The 22,335-nt window shown below is 37.9% G+C and overlaps 1 protein-coding gene across 1 annotated transcript; it reads right to left on the reverse strand.

The window, feature by feature from the left end:
- Positions 1-593: 593 nt before the first annotated feature.
- Positions 594-19,704, reverse strand: LOC104590858 (pentatricopeptide repeat-containing protein At1g80270, mitochondrial-like). Its single transcript, XM_010249613.3, has 3 exons — positions 19,539-19,704; positions 18,539-19,154; positions 594-2,162 (listed from the first exon to the last, which is right to left on the reverse strand). The coding sequence occupies exons 1-3, from the start codon at positions 19,571-19,573 to the stop codon at positions 915-917; spliced, it is 1,899 nt and encodes a 632-aa protein (XP_010247915.2). The 5' UTR covers positions 19,574-19,704; the 3' UTR covers positions 594-914.
- Between the last annotated feature and the right edge of the window lie 2,631 nt (positions 19,705-22,335).

Genomic DNA, 22,335 nt, shown 5'->3' on the forward strand with positions numbered 1-22,335 from the left:
AAACACACGCACACAAGGATATTTTAGTGAGAACCTGCACAACACAGATTTCATTTATTCATCTGTAAGACATCCAGAGAATATAATCAAAGATTGGTAATATTGACGCTTCCCAATTAACTAATAATTTTGTATTTACAAAATGAATGCACAGAAATGTTTTGTGACCACTTGCAAGTGGCACAAATTTATATCTCTAGTCTCTGAATTGAACTTTTGCAGATATGGAGAAGGTGAAGGACGTTCTTAAACTCCTTGAAAAGCAAGGAGACCTAAGCTCATTAACTTCGTAGAAATATCTTTACGGGCAAGAAGAAGAGAACAAGCAGAATTACTAAGCCAACTCCCCCCCCCCCCCCCTTACTTTTATGAGGAGTTTTTTCATCAGAACCCTGAGTTAGGTAAGTTCCTAAACATTGATTCAATCATCCAGATAGATCTAATACGATCGCAACTCAAAATCAAATAAAATAGCATACCATTTGCAGCCCTAACATTGTTCTTTTCTCCCCACCCTATCCCAACACCCTAAAAATATACTTGCATTAAATGAAACGAAAAGTTTATCATTAAAAAGAAAGAATGAAGGAGCTGAAATACAATGGTCAGTTTTAAAAAAAAGGAGTAAAGAAATAAGATAGAAATTATTTAAGTTAATAGAGAGAGGAAATACGATAGAAGAAAAAGACATTAACAGCCAGGGTGTCATCTTGACAAAATATTCAGTTTGGTTATTCACCTCTAAAGCCAAGCCTACATTTGTACAAATTTAAGAATTGTATAGCACAAACACTTGCAGACCGAGCTTATGCCCTGTGTTATATTAGTTGAGCCCCTCAAGGAATCCAAATACATCCAACCATGCAGGGCAACACAAGTGGAAGGAGGCACGGACAACTCCAAAAATCAACCAATCAATCAAACAGATCCGACATGGCTATCTTCCTGAATGCATCTACCTTCACCAACTGGGACGCCAATGCTCTGTTTGGGAACAAATTGTCTGCCTTCAACCTCTCCCTGAAGCCGTAAGCTGGAGTTTTGGCATTTATATAAGCCTCGAGGAGAACTTGGTACTGCCGAACCCGACCAAGGTACCCTGACTGCCTCAATCTGTTGAATATTTTTTCAGCATTATGGACATCACCCCTCTTTGCATACTTATCCATGATGGTCATGTATGAGTTGTATAGTGGCCTCAAATGCCTTTGCTGGACTGCCTTATTCAGGATTGAGTCTGCCTTCTCCACCTCCCCAGCCTCCACATACAGCTTCACAATAGCATCCCATGTCAACGGGGGAATATGGCATCCACTATCTGCCATCCTCTTCACAAGCTCCTTCCCCTTGCCTAACATCTTATGTTCTGCATAAACTTTCAGAAGGCAAGTATAGCACTTTGAGCTGGACTTCCTTTTCTTGATCATCCTCTCAAAGACTGACTCAGCCTCCTTTATGTTTCCCAGCTTGCCCCAAGCTTCAATAGCAGCTAGGTACTCCTCCATCAATGGGTTTGGCTCACATGCCTTCCAGACTCTCATGACATCATCACTCTTTCCACGGGCTGCATAGAGAAGAAGTAAGGCCCTGGAAGCCCCACGATTCTCCTTCAAATTATTACTCCCTTCCATCTCCTTCAAGACCTTGTCCGCCTTGTCATTGAGTCCTGCATCAGCATAATGTTTAGCAATAGTGGCTTTGGTTTGTAAGTCAGGTTCAACTCCTTTAGCATTCATGGTCTCAAGCAACTGCTCCATTCCCAAAATGTCATTGGACTGGCCTTTAGTGTCTATTAAGATCCTATATGTGAAAAGAGATGGTTTGACATTTTCCTTCTCCATCAACAGTAGCACATCAGCTATTTTCTTTTTGTCAAGCTTCTTATACAGCAAAAGTAACTGGTTGCAAGTAAACACTGTGAGTGGGAACTCCAAGTCCTTCATTTTGTTAAAAACCTCCTCTGCTTTCTTCATGTTTACAGAACGAACACAGTTAGCCAAGAGGGTTCGATAGACTACTTCCCCTCTGAAAGATTCTGGAATACTCTTAATGTACTTCTCAGCCTTTTGGAGATTACGTACTTTAGCAATCAAATCAAGGCGAGAAGCATAATCATGTTCAATAAAATCAAGGTGCTTATTTTCCTCCAACCACTCTGATAACTGCATGTAAAATAAACAAAATATAATATAATCAGAGAAAAAAGAGAATCCAAAAGCCTTATAAGAGGATTAGAGGGCAAACCAGAATGCCACAAAAGAATATCATCTTGCTTATTTCTATTTTAGCAATAATAACCAACATTCTTTTAAGGCCTGTGAAACTTACAAAGAAAGTGTATTTTCAATTCCTTATCCACTTTATCTCCGGAGAAGTTCTCCCAAACCATAAGAACAATTAATAGGACCATTGGATGTCTATCTAAAAATCCATTTTAGAAGTAATCAGGTAGAGGTTAATGGGTACAAGTTCCCACTAGAGGAAATTTTTATAAATTTTTTGTTCCACATTCCTAATTGTAAATGAAAGAAGTGCCCATTAATGGAGGAACTGGAGAATCAAATTTGGAATTTTCTGAAATTTTATATATCTCTATATTTTTGGGCACTAGGTGGAATTTTCTGAAATTTTATGTATTTCTATATATTTTGGGCAGGAGCTGGAGAATCAAATGAAAGAAGCTACTGTGTTTCGTAATGCAAAAGACAAGGAGTCAATTATCAAAAAAAAATGCACAAACGAGTGCCATTTTTGTAATTATGATATGAACAGTATTCACAAGGCAACTCTCTCATATAAAATACACACACATCAAATCAGTCTTGTGATAGTTTATTCCATCCCTACTACATCAGTTTTGGCATCAGAGCTAATGATTATGTACCATGTTCTTAGAAAGTGAGTGATTCTATAAGCCTAGGGTAACTTCTAAACAATCTTATGGGTCTCGAAACAATGACTATCAGGTCTTTGAACCATACAAAAGGTCTATGGTTGACTTACTTGAAAAGATGGTCAAGGAAAACAGATCTAATAATATTGGCTATAGGAGTAAGGTTTTCAAGAATGTCACAAGAGAAAAGAAAATCCCTAATTTCAAGGAGATGAAGACCTGCAAGCATTCTTTGATTGGATTGCTGAACTAAAAGAATATTTTGATTGGCATAATATGTTTGAAAAAAAGAGGTTTAGATTTGCATGCATGAAGCTTGCAGGTCATGCTAGAGTATGGTGGAGAACTCTTGAGCAACAACTAGAAAACAGAGTAGAATATAAATATCCTATTACCATGCAGGCAGATATGAAGAGGTGTTTGCAAAAAAGTTAAAGTTATGCATAAGTTTGATTAATTATATATTAGATGTGAGATTACAGAAAGTCAAAGGCACAAATTAGTTCATTTAACAAATGGACTAAGGGATGATATCAAGAATGAATTGTCTACTGTTCAAATTTATGACTTGGATCATGCTATTGAATTGGCTCTAAAGATAGAGAAGTAGCTGGTTACAACAAAGAATTTGAAGCCAATGAGAAGTATGAAGTTGAAGATAAAGGTGATTTCTTTCATGTTAACACCATCCTAGAGCTAAAGCTATGAATGAATAATTTCAACCTATAGGTGTCAGCATTGAAGACCAAAAGAGTATGGGCCAAGACAAGATAGGAAATGTTGAAAAAGGAGCTTCCAACATGATGTGGATGCGTATTGGGAGAAGCAGCAGCAATGATCCGGTGTTCTCATCCTATCCAATTCGGCAGCAACAGTCTTATCCATTCAGCATATTAGATTAGACTATCTTGTTATTCTTATCTTATTAAGTTAGTAGATTAGATTATCTTATCTTATTAGATTAGGATTAAGAGATACTTATCTTATTAGATTAGGATTAAGAGAAATTATCTTATCTTATTAGATTAGGATTAAGAGAGACTTATCTTATCTTATCAGTCTTATCTTATCAAGATAGAGTTGGAGGTCTCCCTATTCAGCAAGAAGTCTCCCTAGGAGCAGGACTCTTGTAATCTCCTATTTAAGGAGCCACTATTATTGAATAAAGGCATTCAAAATTTCAGTCAAAGAGAAGAGTAAAGGAGAGTTAGGGTGATCTCTTGGACAAATCACCCCTTAGGTCGCCACGATAGGGTCAGCACGCAAAGGGAGGGGCAAGAGAAAACTAGAGGTTCTCCCCGTGGACCGACCCGTGACGAGATCCTACGCCCGGGCCCATAACATTTTGGTATCAGAGCAAGGCGTCATGGGTGATCTGGAGCAGCTGCCGTCCAGGGTCCACGAACTCGAGCACCGGCTCATGGAGACCAGCTTGGAAGTACGGGAAATCAAGAATGAAGTCAAGGAGCTACGGCGTCTGATGGAGTTATTCCTTTCTAGCAAAGAGAGGAACATAGAAGGGGTGGCAGCCACTAGCGGCCGCCGACCAGATCTGCCGGAGTCTTCCGGCGAACAGCAGTTCGGCAACCAGGGGGCCGTAGTCATCCCCAAGTACAGCAGGTTAGAATTCCCGTCGTACAACGGCAACGGAGATCCCTTGGGCTAGTTGTACGATGCGAGCAGTTTTTTCGAAATCAACGGACAGACGACCGGGATAAGGTAAGCCTAGCCACCTTTCACTTAACAGAGGAAGCACAACTCTGGTTCTATCGATTAGAACAGGAAGAACCTAGGCTCAGTTGGACCCAGTTCAAGTCCTACTGCCTTTTTAGATTTGGGCCCCCACTAACAAGCAACCCCTTAGGCGAGCTGATTAACCTTAAACAAATCAACACGGTGGCAAAATACCAACGCCAGTTCCAGACCCTCCTCGCGAGGGCATTTTCAGTGCGACCGGATCAGCAGGTAGACATGTTCACCGCTAGGTTAGCAGAACCCCTGCGGGTGGACGTGGAAATGCAGAATCCCCCCAACCTGGTTACAGCCATGAATATAGCTCGCGCCTTCGAACGCAAACTACAACTCAGCGGCGAAACCTTCAGTATGGGGCGGCCTCTATCAGCATGAGCATCCCCGGAACCACTCAGAATGGCTCCATATTCAGCAGCCAACCAAGAACGGAAGCCACAAACGAGCAACAATTCCAGATCAGCATCCAGTGTGGGGAGCAGCGTCGTTGCACCCCCTATTAAGCACTTGTCCAGGGCTGAGATGGCAAAACGCAGGGCGAGGGGACAATGTTTTAATTGCGATGAACTCTACTCAGCAGGGCACAAGTGCAAGAGACTTTTCTACCTCCTGGTGAAACAAGAGGAAGATGAGGATGAACCCTCTTCATTGGAACCCGATCCAGGAGGGCAAAGTCATTCCACCTATCCGGGATTCCTTTGACGGTGTTTCCCGACACCAATCTTGAATTCGAGCTCGAGGACAAGCTCGTAGTCCAAGAGGGGAGTAATGATGTGGATGCGTATTGGGAGCAGCAGCAGCAATGACCCGGTGTTCTCATCCTATCCAATTCGACAGCAACAATCTTATCCATTCAGCAAATTAGATTAGACTATCTTGTTATTCTTATCTTATTAAGTTAGTAGATTAGATTATCTTATCTTATTAGATTAGGATTAAGAGAGATTTATCTTATTAGATTAGGATTAAGAGAGATTATCTTATCTTATTAGATTAGGATTAAAAGAGACTTATCTTATCTTATCAGTCTTATCTTATCAAGATAGAGTTGGAGGTCTCCCTATTCAGACATATGTCCTATATTTTGGTAAGTGACATTTCCATCGACATCGACATTTTAAACCTTGATTCTCTATCAATTTTCAGTTTATTTGCATTAGTAGGTAGAAAGTCATTTCTTGAGGAACAAAACAAGGAGTGGTATTTTCGTAATTATTATGAACAGTATTCCAAGCCACACAGCCACTCTATGAATAGATCTTTCTCTAGCTTTTTAAACTAATGAAGATATTCTTTAGAGTTCTCTCAGAAGTTTGTAGTAGGATTGATTTCCACAAACCCAAGAGTGATTCCAGGACCCTTGGGAGTGATTCCTTGGGATTTCTTTCTCTCTCTTTCTCTACCCTTTCTCCTCTCTCTCTCTACTCTCTCTTTCTGTCTTGTGATAATTTATTCCAGTGCTACTACATCACTGATCAACTGTTTGGACAATTATGTAATTTGGGATTGTAAAGGTGCTTATTCTTGTGTCACAATTTTTTTGTAATATTCCTTAATTAATCTTTATGAATTGAACCATTTACTGATCAAAACAAAATATGGGAGTGCAAACTCATGTTTATTTTATTGATCAAAAAATCAGATTTATTATCTATCAAAAAAAAATCTGATTTATTTGTGCTTCAGTCATTGCCTTATTGTGTCCATTTGCATTGCAGATGAAGTAAAATAAAATCTGAAGCAAAGTAAAACCCAAAGCACAGGTAAATACACTGTTCTCATTTACACAAATGCAGTATAAATAAATTGCACTGCAAAAAAATGGAGCCTTGAGGTTTCAATTTGCTCACAGCAACTGAATATTATGGACAACTAAGGACAAAGATTACATCCTCCCTAACCAAGATAAAAAAAAAGGAAACAACCTCCGATCTCTGAAGGAGATAGAGCAGTTTCCTTGACAGATATGGACAACAATCTTCATTCTCGCTGCAAGGATCGTTTCTGCAATAAAATGGGTTTACTATTTCCATGGAAATGTCACTAAGTACAGACAAAAGAAGCACCCCAACTGTTCAGAGCAATATTGAGTACTTTGAGCATAGGAACAGGATGGAAGAGGTGGGAGCTAGGTGTGCATTGAGAAACTCCTGACCCACAATTGGCATAAAACTGTTACATAAGGATGTTTCTGGTACCTTAAAAATGCATGTGTGAGGCTGTTTGTAGAAAATAAAATTGATGTTACTTGCTCTAGAGGGGGTGCAGTCCAATCATTCTAGCTTAAGTGACTCTCATGTGATGTGACAACATATCACTCACCAATTTGTATCAAACTACCAATCAACCCAAAACATTTCAGGTAGAAACAGCAATGGTACCACCATACCAAACATCACCTGTGGTCCAGAGTTTTCCATGTGGAAAGATGGTTCAAGGTTGAACTCTCAAACATAATTGTCAAGGTGACACCTACATGGGCACCTAGGTGACAAGGTGCACATGGAGGATCACCTCGCTTAATCACCAAGCTAATTTGTACAAGCCTCTATGGAAATACTTTTATATTATTAATTTTGTGAAAATATACTGAACTAAAATATTCATTTTGTGGTTTTATATACCAATTTCTTTTTATTATTTTATTATTTGTTCTAGTTCAATCAACATATGATGTAATGCTGTTTTGAACCCTCAAAGACTTAAAAACCTGAAGCAATAAGTTACAAAGACAAAAACAGATTCTTCTTCCACCTTTTCTTTTCTTCTTTTCCTAGGACAAAAACAGGGCTCAGCCCCTATATTTTACAAATTTTCTTTTCTTTATTCTTTTAAATCTCATGAATATGTTGTTTTTCAATACTTGAATCTGAAATTTATACTTTTTATGAAAATTATAGATAATAATTAATGAATGATGGTTTCAAGTTGGTACAGAACCTAGGAAACTACTGTAGGATTCATGTTTTTCATTTAAAAAATCCATCACCTAGGCAACTAGTGCCACCCCATCGCCTGGCCTCACATTTGCACCTTGAAAACTATGCTCTCAAACAGTTAATACATCCTACATGGTTGGTTTTTGGATGGTGTCATCAAGGTTTTCTATGATTTTGAACCTTTAACTGGGTCTAAAGCAGGTGATGTGCAAGGATCAGATTGTGAAAGGATGACTGAAGCAGCTTTGAAAATTTTTGAGCTTTGCATAAATCATATTTACTCAGGTGGGTCAATACAGTAAAGGATTTATATGCTGGCCATGGTGGTTCTGTGGTCTCCTATTTTTAGAAGACCGCTGTTGAAAAGGGAGATCAGTAAGTGCACAGTGTTGATGACTTGATGCAAAATTTGGAGTCTGCTATTCTATTCCCAAACATGAGACTGGTTCCAGAGGTACCATTATATGATTTATGTTTCAAAATGCAGTTTGTTGGTGTATATGAAAGAAGAGAATTTGTCACACTTGAAGAGTTGAAGAAAATGAGAAAAATCTTTTCAATCTGTGTGCATTTCTAGTATTCTTCTTATTGATTGGGTTTTCCCTCTGAAAGACCTTTCTTTTGAAGTTTTAAGAGGAGCAGTTTGTTTTCAGATGGTTGTTTGTTTTGGGTGTAGAGGGTATTGTAAAGAACTTCCAAACTTTATATAAAGGGCCTTCATTTACACCCTTATACTTGAATTAATAAAGTTTTTTTGTTGCTTACTGAATAACATAGAATATTTGCACATGTAATTATCATTTATCATTATTCATGGTGCATCAGTAAATCAAAATACATGAGGGCTGTGAATCACATCAATAATTGCAGACCAAGGATTCAAAACACCTAAATGTCCACTAGAGAAAGCCTAAGTGTGAAATAAATCCTAGTGGAGGATTAAAAAACACATAATGTCAGCAATTATAATCACCATCATCATCCAAGCCTTATCACAACTATATGGGGTTGAATACAAGAATGCTGCTTTGCCAGTCCAGTTTGTTTAATGCAATATCCATTGTTAGGCACTCAAATTTTCTTATTACTTCTACCCATGCCCGTTTTGGTCTACCCTTTGCCCTTCTAGCCCCATTCAACTTGTAACAAATCACTTATGGGTGCTGTCGATGGTCTTCTATAATGCACATGACGAGACCATCTTAGTCTACAACTCTACATTCTCACATTTTATTGAAGCTACTCTTAAGTCCAACAAATTACTTCATTTCTAATACTATACTTTCTAGTTTTTCCACTCATCCATCTCAGCATATGCATTTCTACCACACTCATTTTCTGGATATGTTGTTTCTTGACCAACCAGCACTCTGTTCCATTCAACATAGCTGGCCTTTTCTTATCAGCAACACAGAAATTCAACATAGCTGGCCTTACAACTGCTTTATAGAACTTTCCTTTTAATCTAAGATTCTAAGTGCATTTTCCTATCACATAAAACTCCAGATACACCCCTCCGTTTTGCCCATCCTCCTCTAGTTCTATGGATGACACCCTTCTCAATCTCTCCCTTGTTATGAATTATCAAACCAAGGTACTGAAAAAAGGTCATATTGAGTTATCTATTGGTCTCCAATCCTAGGTGTACCCTGATTTGCACTCCCATTGTTATTAAATTTGCATGCCATATTATTCTGTTTTAGTTCTATTTACTTTAAAACCTTTTGTTTCTAACTTTCTAAGGCATTTATCCATGTGTTTAATCAATTCATACAAGATAACAAAAAAGTATCTGCCTACATCAGGCATACTTTTGCTGCATCATCTAGCTAAACCAAGAAACAATCAAGACTTCAACAGAGACAAGACTGAACTGGACCTTGACTATCACTCTGTAACTCATTCTTAATTCAACACCTGCAAAGTTTCAGCCTATTGTAGGGATGCAATAGGATCAAATCGAATTTGGATAGAGGTATATCCAAATTTGATTCAATGAAAATTTTGGGATATCCGAATTCGATTTGAATCCAACAGATATGAAAACTCTTATATTTGAATTCAATTCGATTGAATAGCTGGATATCCTATTACAATTCGATTTGATTTGCTCATATGCATGCTTGTTCTCCATACAAAAAATAGTAGAAGAATGAATAAAGAATATAAGCAAAAAATAAAAGAAGAGCTTATTTCCACCTTCTTACCTATTAAAGGTTAAAAAAATAGCTGGAAAATTTTTTTGCTTTGCATTCAATGACTACTGGACAGTCATTTTAAGTTCTTAATATTACCAAAATTTTCTCTCCTAAACTTGAAATCCTGCCAATAATCAGCCTTTAAGATTGTACTAGAACCTAGATCACTAAAAAACCAAAACTCAGAAAATTGAAAAACCATCAAACCCATTCAGATCTTCAACCACTGGCACTTGCTGCTTTAACAATGGATTTAGAAGGTAGCTGCTATTGGAAGAAAAGAAAATCAAAAGAAGGTTACAGATATTGGAAGAAGAGAAAAAGAAAACAAAAAAAAATCTAAAGAAGGTAGCTAAAATGGAAGAAGAAAAAAGGGTTTAGAAGACGGCATTGAGAATTATCTTGATAGGGACCAGTAGCAGCAGATTTGAAAAAAGAAACCCTTGTTCATAGTTCTCATCAAGAACAGTGGGTTTTAGATTTTGGAAAAAGAAACCATGTCTTGTCTCTTTTTAATCCTTTCAATGGCTAGTCATCGAAAAGAATGAAGAAACCCTTTAAGTCCTCTCAGTCATACGACTAGACTAGGGTCTAAGGTCATTATGTTCTTGGGTTTTGTTAAATAGTAGTACACTAATACCCTTGCGTACTATGAAAATCCTCTCCAAAAGCTTTTGCCATTTAAGTTCTATGAAGGATATACTTGCCCACCTACACCTACAAATTTATAAATATGTACTATAAAATTTATCACATAAATACATTATATTATTATATATATACAATCAAATCAAGGTATATCCAAATTTGATTCAATTTATAATCAAATCCTCAATTTTCAATTCGAATTCAATTCATTTATACTATGACTATATATTTGAATCCTTTTTTTTGGAAAAGGTAAAGTAATACTTTTTTTATGAATGATAATAAATTTATTAATTCAGAAGCAGATTTAGAGTGAATTCATACAACATCCCAAGGAGAGGCGCGAGCTGCAGCCCCTCCTTGAATCTTACAAGTAAACTAGGAAAGAAAAGCAAGAATCACAACTGAGCCCAAAACAATTCTTCCCTATTTACCCCTTGCTTAGCTAACACATCTGACAAAGTATTTGCTGATCTCCCACCCACTGTACAATGACCAACATATTCCTTGTCAACCAACTAAATTTCTTCATTTCATTTTTGTAACGCCACATAGCCTCTTCAAGATTCTTCAACCAACCCACCACCACTTTGGAATCCCCCTCGATTGTTAGGTGTTGTACCCCCAGCTGGTTTGCAAATTGCACCCCTTGTACAGCAGCTAAAAGTTCTGCCCTGATGGAGTCCCCAATTCCCAAGGGACCTGAGTAGAGCAACAAAATCTCTCCCTTCTCATTTCTCAAAGCACCCCCCATTCCGGAGAATCCTGGATTACCCATGCTACTTCCATCAAAGTTCAATTTCAGTGAGCCTTCGAATGGAGGAGACCAACTTGTAATTGATTTGTCCTTTAGAGATGAACACCTCGCTACTGCTGACCAATTTTTCCAAAAGTCATTAAAGGAGAATTGATGAAAGATTTCCAAGGTCTTCAACCAAAGTATTGCCCTATTTAACACACAATCTTTTAATTCCTAACTATTCATTTCCTTTTCTTGAAAAATTCTAATATTCCTTTTTTCCCAAAGAGTCCAAATTAAGGCAGCACGAGCACATCTCCACATAATTCTCCCTATTTTTGTAGGCCAATAAAAGGTAGAATGGTTGAAGAGCATGTGAACTTTTGCTGGTAGACTCCAACTACACCCAAACAACGAAAGTAGCCAAGCCCAAAGGTCTACAGAAAAGGGACAAGATATTAATAGGTGGTAACAATCCTCACCGTGAGCTCTACAGAGGATACACCAATTAGGAGAAATACAGAGGAAAGGTCTTCTCTTTTGTAGGTTATTTAGAATGTTTACTTTCCCATAGAATACTTTCCAACAAAATGCCATAATTTTTTGGGGAACTGGCCTGCACCAAATTTCTTTCGACGGAAAGGGTTGGTGAGTAGAAAGTTGAGAGATGGACTTGAAGAAAGAAGCACAAGTGAAGGTTCCATTGGGTCTAGGAGTCCATACCCTCTTATCTGGCTTTGAGGGATCCAAACAAACCTGATTATGACAACCAAGCAAGACAGAAAGAGATTCAATTTCATCATCCCTAAGTCCTCTACAAAACCCAAAATCCCAAGTAGGATCTAAAGGTGTTCCCAAAGGTGAGACAAATTTTGAGGCCACCTCTTTTTTGTACAAAGAAACAGAAAATAGCGAAGAGAACTAATCCTTTAAAGGTATAACTCCTACCCAAATATCCTCTCAAAAATGAACAGTGTTGGCAGAACAAACTTCATACCTGATAAAATTGAGGAATTGAGGAAGGATGTTGTGAATGGCCTTCCAAGGTGCTGCTAGGTTAGCTTGCCTTGATACACCAGCATCCCATCCATTCTCTGACCTCCCATGAATGCTTCCCACCACCTCATGCCACAATCTCTCTCTTTCCAATGGCCATCGCCACAACCATTTCCTTAACAGAGCTTGATTTTTTCTATTTACCCTCCCAAGTCCCAAACCCCCCTCTTCTTTACTGCACACAATTTCCCAATTAACCAAGTGATCCTGTTTTTCTTGTCCCTACTCCCATAAGAAATCTCTCATCAACTTCTCCAGTTTCCTAGCTTCCCTAACTGGTATCCTAAAAACAGACAACAAATAGGTAGGTAAGTTAGCCAAGGTAGCTCTTATTAGGGTAATTCTCCCTCCTAAAGAGACATAATTCATCTTCCATGAGGCTAATCTCTTCTCAAACTTTTCTATCACTGGGGTCCAAAATCTACTCTCCCTAGGATTTGCCCCTAAAGGAAGCCCTAAATATGACATAGGCCAAGCAGAGGTGGAACACTCAAGACACTCCGCAATAGCCTCGACCTCCCCTACCTCCAAATTTATACCCGCTATGCAGCTCTTTTCCAAATTTATTCTCAAATTAGAAATACTTTCAAATCCTTTGATTAGCTCCTTTAGGTTTGCTACCTTTTCGCTAAAACCTCCTTCACAAAAGATCATTAGGTCATCTGCAAACTGAAGGTGGGTGACGGGGACTTGGTGTCTCCCTATTCTCCAACCCCTAATGGCATCTTCACTGTCAGCCTTAGTAATGATCCTACTAATCACATCAGCTACTAAGGTAAAAAGGAAGGGTGAGAGTGGATCCCCTTGCCTAACACCCCTGCAAGCTGGAAAAAAGTCCCTCACCATACCATTTACTAGAATAGAATAGTGGCAAGTACAGATACACCCAAAAATCCAACTACGTTGTGGTCGGACTCTATTATGGATTTCTGACCACATTCTCCATAGGGCCCTCTTATCTCTTCCTTCTCCGAGCTCGGGTTATGGAAGAAGGAACCGAGAAGGAGGTATCAACAACAACTGGTTTTACCACTTGTCCCCAAATCCACAGTTTCGCATAACCTCTAATAGAAACTTCCAGTCCACCAAATCATAGGCCTTTTCAAGATCCAATTTACAAATGAAACCTCTCTTACCAGACCTTTTCATTTCCTCCATACACTCATTCACAATTAAGATCTGATTTGTTATTTGTCGCCCTTGAATGAAAGCCCCCTGGGTTTCACTAATGATAGAAGGGAGGACTATTTTGATCCTCAACGAGAGCACTTTAGTCAGAATTTTATAGATGCTTGTCACCAGACTAATAGGCCTATAATCTTTTGGGTGGTTGGCATCATTCTTCTTAAGTATCAAGGCCAAAAAGGTGGCATTAATTCCAGAGCTTATAATGTGATTGTCTACAAATTCCTTAAAGACTTCAACTAAATCCTCTTTCAACACCTCCCAACAGTCTTGATAAAAAAACCATTGTAAAGCCATCTGGACTTGGAGCCTTGGATCTATCCATTAGAAAGACAGCTTTCTTAATCTCTTCTTCCTCAAAATCCCTTTCCAGCCACCTTGCCACTCCGTCATCAATTCTTGGCCATTCCACCCCTTCCACAACTGCTCTCTCACTCAAAGGTCTTCTATAAATCGATTTGAAGTGGTCCACAAATTTTCTGGCTATGTCATCCTGGTTGGTAATCACCTCCTCTCCTATCTCTAGTTTGGTCACAAGATTCTTTCTTCGTCTTCCATTTGCCAAGTCTAGATTTTTGTCTCCAACTGATTTCTTCCCTCAGTAACACCTCTTCCAAATCCTTTTTCAATTGTCTCCTTAACACCCTATCCTCCTCGGTCAACCCATTTTGAGATTCCTTTACATCTAAGTTTTCTATTCGAGAGATTAGGAACAATTTTTGCTCCTCAATTCTACCAAAATGATCTTTATTCCACTCTTTTATTTTGGCTCTCAACCCTTTTAATTTCTTATGAAACTCGATCCCCTTCCATCTTACCCCCCTCTCCTCCTCACCCCATCATTCCTTCACTTTTTTCACAAAATCTGGATGCGTAAGCCACATTTTCGAATCTAAAAGGTTCGGGTCCTGTAGGAAAAAACTCAGTACCTATCTGGATAGGACAGTGATCGGAGGTGACCCTGGGTAACGCTCTAGCAACCAAGTTTTCCAAACTATTCTCCCAGGCAAGGTTAAATAAGAACATGTCCAACTTCGAACACAAAGGGGTTTCCTGAAGGTTGGACCAAGTGTAACTGGCTTGCAGCAGAGGTATTTCCTTTAGTTCACATTCTTCAATAAAGCCATTAAATTTCCTCATGCTTGTTATAATTACCTATTGGGGATTACTGGTTTCATTAGACAACCTAATGACATTAAAATCCCCGCCCAAGCACCAAGGGCCATCCCATAGCCCCTTGATTGCATATAGTTCCTCCCACATCTCATTCTTCTCTCTATAGGAATTAGGGCCATAAACATTGGTTAAGACCCATACACACCCATTCTCTACATCCTTACACTTAATGGAAACTGATGCAGCACAACCTGGGGGCCAAATCACCCTCCATCAGAAACTAAGAATCTGGCTATCAATTCTTCCACTACTTCCACCACATCCTCCCTCCACAATGTTACGATCCCCCCCGAGGCTCCCCAAGAAAGAGATGAGCTCCAACCTAAACCTCTAGACCTCCAAAAGCTCCTCACCCATCTCCCATCTAATTCCATCATTTTGGATTCTTGTAACAGCACAATATCGGGTTTTTCCCTTTGGAGTAGGTCTTTGATCACCCTTCTCTTTCTTGCACTCCCTAACCCTCTTACATTCCAGCTAATGATTTTCATCGAGACAAGATAGCAAAAAAAACCATGAAAAGGCCATAATCTCCTCATTTTAGGCCCTTCCTCCTATCCCCTCTACCACTAAATTCTAAATCCCCCTCAATGTCTGAGATTAGCCTTTCCACTTCAGATCTTTTTTTCTTCTTTGTTCCTTTCCCCCCCCCCTCCTAATACAACAATCATCCTTTTTTTTTCTCCATCCTTTCCAGCCAATGTCTGAGGAAGAATTTTACCTTGCTCACACTTATTTTGGCTACAGCATCTCTCTAAGAATCCTTCCTTTTTTTATAGTTCCTCCATTGTACAGACCAACTCCCAAATTCCGTCTGCTTCCCCCTTACTACTTCCTTCCATCACCCTCTCTCCTCCTTCCACTATCACCCTCTCTCTTGCATCAGAACCTCCTGGATGGGAAGCCGGAATATCTGCTACAGGCATAGCAGACAAGTCAGTACCTAAACAAGAATTGACACCCATACCTGGTAGAACGGGGGTAGGACTAGAATCATTGGAATTGAGTTGCTGACAGGCGACAAATGGTTTTAAGGCCTTTCCCCTTTTTGGACAAAGTTGTGAAGTAGACATAGTGAAAGAATCACTTCCTGACGACCTACCCACTTGGAAAACCTTTCTCTGTGTTTCCGACACTAGAATACCCACATCCATCCTCACGGCCGATTCTTGTCCCTCTCCACCAACATCCTGTAATTCATTAGACTCAGGGTCAGCTCCCTCGACAAAGGGAAGAGGAGTTTTCACAGCTTTAGGACCATTTTCTTCACCATTTCTAGTCTTCCCGCCACCTGCCTCTTCAATCTCTTCCTCGAAAAACAACAGCTATGTATGCAAACTTTCTATTTCAAGTAAATCATTGTTGCTTTTCGGAGACAGACTTCCCAAACTTATAGTTTCGTCTCTATCAGAATCATCATTGTTGTTTTGTTCACTCAACCAATCTTCAAACCCTATTCTGTTCAAATCACTAGGCTTCAAGTATCTCGGGTTGCACCTATCTGGTGAGAGAAGGTTCGCCAGGTTGGATGGGACCCACTGCAGAGAGCCTCGAGACTGAGAGTCTTGAGATTTTGCGCCTGAACTGTTCGATTGAGAGGGACTCGGGGTAGAAGAAGATAGACGCTTAATTTCGTCTATCAGCTCATCCCTCCTCCCAGTCATGTGCTCACTTAAAGGGTCCCTTGGCCGATCTGTCTTGTAATGGGCCTTGGGCTCAAAACTTGTAATATAGGAACCCAGATTTAAAGCCTTTACTTGAGTTGCCTTCTCCGGCCCACCAGAAAAGGGATCCACTCGACTGGGCCCATTTTCTAAGTCTTTTCCTCCCACGTGACCTCTTAACAAATCATGCCCCCTGTTTTAATGGTCGAACCAGCAACCCTCCCTGTTTGAGGTTGCTTGTTCAGCCCTCTCCCTTTAGACACTGGTATATTTTTGTCTATTTCCCCTGACACCACCTACGCAAATGATCTGCCATTTGTCATAGCCTTTTCTTGCTTTCTACAAGTTTGACCTTCCATCTACCCCAAAAGTAAAGTAATATTTATTGAGAAGAAATTACACACAGGAGGCTGGGATCAATCCCAGAAAAGGCTGACTGATCAAATCAACAGTTACACACAGGTATATCCAAATTTGATTCAATTTATAATCAAATCATCAATTTTCAATTCGAATTCAATTCATTTAGTATGACTATATATTTGAATCCTTTTTTTTGGAAAAGGTAAAGTAATATTTATTGAGAAGAAATTACACACAGGAGGCTGAGACACAGACACCCAAGACATCAGTTTGCCCACTGTTTTTTGAATTAGCTCTTCCAGACTTAAAGCCTTGTTACAGAAAATCCTTCTATTCCTCTCAGACCAGATGGACCACAACACAGCAATTGGAATCGTCTTCCAAACAGTCTTCTTTTTCTTGCTCAAACCCATAAGCTTCCAGCAACACAACAGCTCCTTAACCGACCTCGGCATAGCCCAACTTAAATTCATATAACTAAGAAAATGGCTCCACAGCTGAGCAGTGGACCCATTCAAGGGTTGGGCTCGAGCAAGGCTTTACCATTTAACACTTATCGATAGAAAATGTCCAGGCCAGACACCAAGCCCAACCCTCATATAAAGCCCAAAGCCCGGTCTAAATAGAAAGTAAAAGTAAATTTGGGACCCAAGCAAAATTCATTAAATATTACAAATATATATTTTTATGATATAACTAATATATAATATTATTATATATTACTATTTACTAATATATATTTTTATTATATATAATATTATCGGACCAGGGTTATTTACAAAAGCCCAAGCCCGGCCCAAAAAATAATCAGGCCTGATACTTAAAGCCTGAGCCCAAGCCCATGGGCCTCAAAATATGTTCAACCCAATAAAGAATGGACTAGACCAAGCATGCCCACCATACTACATGGCACATGAACAGGTCTAATAATGAGTCTGAAGCATTTCTTGCCATATGACCTTACTATAGAGCCAATAACCATCAAAAGTTTCAACTTCAAAAACCTAGAAGTAGAATGGAGTTCAGGATTTCATTATGGATATCTTTTAGTACACTAAAATTTCCTACCCCTCCTTACTCTTTATTTCTTATCTTCTCATTCTGTTCTGAATATAGCACTCCATATGTCAATTTATTCTTTTTTGAACATGACTCAATGTAAAATGTGCTTATCTGATGTATCACTCAAATGTTTTTTACAAGGGAAGGATATTTAATATAAAACCATAAAATTGTTTCTAAGCACCAAGTATGTAGAAAGAAAAACAGAATTTAAGTTGATCTAACATCGATATGACTATTTTATTTCACAATTATTTAAATTAAAACAAAAAAGAATGTCATAGTGGTCATTAGGACCACAGAGTTCATATAACTGCAAAGTTTGGAAATTGTTTGAAATAAAAATTATAAGATAACATGTGATATCTTCCTTTATGAAAGCAAAAAGAACATCTCTCCCTCTCCCTCTCTCTCCTTTTTGAGAAAATATAAAGTAGTGTATTATACAAATATAGAATATATACAACCACTAAAACCAGAACAAGGAGCTTGCATTACAAAAATCATATACATCAGTTTGCTCTTTGATAATTACAAGAAAAAGAGTATCATAAGAGAAAAAAAAGAACTATATGGTATGCTTTTGAACAAGCTATGCACTACAACCAATATCTCCCACTTTTCATGCTTTCTCATCTCTTACTTGGTTAAGGGTAGAATATTTCAAATCTTAGACATGCACTACTTCTTTAGTGTACTTGTCTACAGAAGAGAGAATAGTGTCCCCCAGAATCAAACGTTTGTGCCTGAACCCAGTTCCCATGCACATAACAATCCAAGTTCCATTAACATTGAACTGACAAAACAATTAAAGCAATAATTGATAACTTAAAAAATAAACCATTTGATCAGTAAAAAGTGAAAACCTGCAAAGCCCTTTCATACATCCGGCGCTTCCGGAGATTAAGCATGGCAGACAATATCTCAGGCCGGCTCACCATGTTACTTTTTCCAACCCATTTATTGAGAGCATCACGAACAGAATCACGTGAAGCAGCCATTATAACTTTGAACAAGTCTGAATGACCCCTCTTCTTCCGTAACTCTGTCTCACCTGTGTCACTTGTACAAATATCAGCTTCCACATCAAGTTCGTTATGGGAGGCATCACCCATGCTCTCTACTGCATCATCATCTGAGAGCTCTGGCTGGGAAACCAATTCCTCATCATTCTCCTCTCCTACAGCATCCTCTCCAATTTCTTCTGTGTTAGATGGACCTTCAAGCTCGGAAAATCCATCTTCCAACTCATCTTCCTCCCCGCTGCTTTTTGCACCAGCCTGCGAAGAAAGGCTACGGGTACTACTCCCCAGAGAGAACCTTGCATTAAGATGCCGCGTTTGGTGAAATCCCTCCAGAGGAATGCTTTTACCAGACGTAAACTGGCTAGAGTCGCAAATTCCCACAATGTGTTCTTCATGATTACTTGCAATATCGAATTTAGCACAAGCTGAAGAGACAACTCGGCGATATCCTTGACCCCTAAGGATGCAATCCAGGTTAAAATATTTGCAGAGTAAAAGAAAACAAGAAGAATCTGGCCAAAGTCGTATAGCTGCAGTAGAAATAAAATCATTTGCAATCTAAAAAAAAGGAAAGAAAAAAAAAAAAAAAACCAATAATTAACTTAATATTCATAAAGAAACTTGACTAATAGAGATTATAACACACAAACAGAGATGGCGGGGAGAGGACTGGACGTTATGCTGGACAAAACCCAGAAATAGAAAACCTAAGTGCGGTTAAATTTGACGAAACCCATCTGATAAATTGAAACACATTAGATGATTTCACGCATGCTTAAGCAATTTCATCTAAAGAAGAATACGAATAAACAGCATTAAATGGAGCGAAATATCATATTACCTGAGAGGATGAACAGCTCTACGAAGCGCCCACATGACGATTTTAAGTTTCCTTTGAATGAGAAAACAAAACCGCACAAACCTAAAACCTGGAAATGAGTAGGATGGCGATAAACCCTACGCTCAGCGGTTTGAATTTTGAAGAGACATCTAATCTAAAACCCTAAAAAAAGTACAAAAGTTACAAACCTTTTTGTTGTCGAGCTTCGAGCCAGTAGGACAAATTGACTTACTTACCCCTGTTATTTAGAAATTGACTTGAACTAATGCTCTTTACCAAGTTACCATGAGTTTTCAACATTTCCCTTAAATTTACATTTACCACAAGTTTTTATTTTTCAAAACTCATCTTTCTTGCATATTTAAATATTTATTATCATAAGTGTTCATATCAGCATAAATAACAATTTTCATGATCAAATTACCCTTGAATGATGAATTAGAAGAAAAATGGTCTTTTTCAGTTTTCAATTTTCTTATTTTTTTTTCACTTTTAGTGTTTTGTTATAATTTCCAATGTTTTATAATTTATGTTTTTTTACATTTTTCTATTTTCTACAATCTATTAATTTTCTTGTATTTTCATTATTTATTTACAATTTCTATGTTTTTCTATAATTTTTATTTTCTGGTTTTGTTTTTCAATTTTTATAGTTTCTATCATTTGAAAATAATTTTTATTTTGTTTGCAATTTCTATAATTTTTTATATTTTTTGTAATTCCTATGTTTTATGTATTTTATATTTGAAAATATTTTTCTTGAACTTTTTTCTTTTTTTCATGTCTAAATATTAAAATGGAAATAAATTAACACCCATTAGTTTATTTTGTATATATTTTATATTTTTTTATGAAGGTTAAAATGGTAATATATTAACACCCGTTAGTTTTTTAATGTCAAGTTAGTGACATGGTAAGTTTTAAACATTTTGAAAAGTTGTGGTGAGTTTAAGAGAAATGCTGAAAACTCATTGTGAGTTTTAGACAATTTCCCTTAACACTTTTTCCATATCGTATCGGATGATATGGACTAATCAACATCCGACTTGTCTGTATCGATGAATACAATTTATCCCAGGTAACCAGTTGCAAAAATAACCATTTAAATCATGTTTAAAAAAATAAATTCATCTGAAAATAAGAAAGACATTAGCATCTTCACCGTTAAACGTCATTGTCCCCTTCTCTCATTCTTTCCAAATTCCAACCCCCATGCCCGGAGTGGTTGCACCATTCTCCTATTTCAGAAGCATCTACCTCAATTGTTCACTATTATGGCAGATGTTCCTATTTCGATTCTATATTACTCTTCCCACAAATCAAAAGGGCTCTGAAAATCTTAGAGAGTACAGAAAAGGTTCTTTCTCCTGAAAATGCAAATGGAGAATGGGAAACCGTTGCAAACTCAAATTCGGTCTTAATTAGGGATTTAAACGATGTAATCAAGTTATGGCAGCATGTTCGTTGAAAGATCCATGAGAGGTACATACAACTAAAGCTCTTCTGATAGTTAGTTGTAATAGATAAACAATAAACATATCGAAAGAAGATATTTGGTATGCTTATGCTTTCTCCTATGCATGTTTTCTTCTGGCTCTTAATATATCGAAAGAAGATATATTATATATTATATATTATATATAATATATAATATAATATGCTATATATTTATATATTAATATATTATATATAATGTATTATAATGAAATTAAATTTTATAATATATATTATAGGTTATAATATATAATATTATATATATAATAACTAAATTCAGTTTTTAACCAAAAACTGAACCGAAAATTTTAGTTCGGTTATTTCGGTTTTATTGTAAATCAGTTTCGGTTTTAAAAATTTCGGTTTGTTCGGTTTAGTTTTTAATCGAATAAACCAAATTTTCACCCCTAGAAACTGTTGTCACCCAGTCCCTATAATTTGTGTTATATTTGGCTGCGACCAAACTTCTCTACCAACTACCTCTTTCTATACCAAATCTCCATATCCATTTACCCAAAAGAGCCTTATTAAAGACCTTCATTTTCCTTATCCCATGACTACTTTTTCTTTTAGGGGCACAAACCTCATCCCAGATAACTAAATGAATTTTTTTCTCCTCTTCCCACCCTTTGCAAAGGAAGTCTCTCTACAGCTTTTCTACTTTTTAGGCCACTTTCCTTGGCATTGGGAAAAGAGACAGGAAGAAGGAGGGCAGATTTGATAATGACCTCTTTAGAAGAGTAATCCTACCACCTAATGAAAGATATTTTGATTTCCATGAAGCCAACTTCTTTTCTAACCTCTCTAGTACATGCTCCCACACTAGGGATGATGTGCATTTAGCTCCCAACGGGAGCCCCAGATAAATAATTGGCAAATAGCCAACTTGGCAGCCTAGGACCTCAGCTAACTCTTGAATATTTTCTACTTTTCCCACTAGGATTATCTTGCTTTTTTTCCTAGTTAACTTTTAGGTTTGATACTACCTCAAACCAGTAGAGAACCCCAAAGAGCACTCCCAATTGCTCCACATCAGCATCAATGAAGCAGAGAGTATCATCAACAAATTGGAGTCTTTGAACTTCATCTCCTCCCAATGCGGTTTCAAAACATTGCCACAAGCCCTCATTACCCCCCCCCCCCCGATTCACAAAGGCTGTTAATATATCCATCACACAATTAAAAAGAAGAGGAGAGACGGGATCTCCTTGTCAGAGACCTCCAGAGCTTTTAAAGAAACCAGTTGGTTGATTGTTTAATAGAACTGAAAATTTAGGAGAAGTAATGCAAACCTTTATCTAGT

This window comes from Nelumbo nucifera, chromosome 2 (genome assembly GCF_055504915.1).
Source record: "Nelumbo nucifera cultivar China Antique chromosome 2, China Antique-T2T, whole genome shotgun sequence".
Lineage (NCBI taxonomy): Eukaryota > Viridiplantae > Streptophyta > Magnoliopsida > Proteales > Nelumbonaceae > Nelumbo > Nelumbo nucifera.

Bases quoted from the DNA above. Each gene is read 5' to 3' on its own strand.
- LOC104590858 (XM_010249613.3), bottom strand. From the start codon at position 19,573: ATGTGGGCGCTTCGTAGAGCTGTTCATCCTCTCAG. The intron at 19,155-19,538 runs GTAATATGATAT...TTGCATCCTTAG, and splicing joins AGAGCTGTTCATCCTCTCAG to GGGTCAAGGATATCGCCGAG. The intron at 2,163-18,538 runs GTTTTCACTTTT...TTTTACATGCAG, and splicing joins TGTATGAAAGGGCTTTGCAG to TTATCAGAGTGGTTGGAGGA.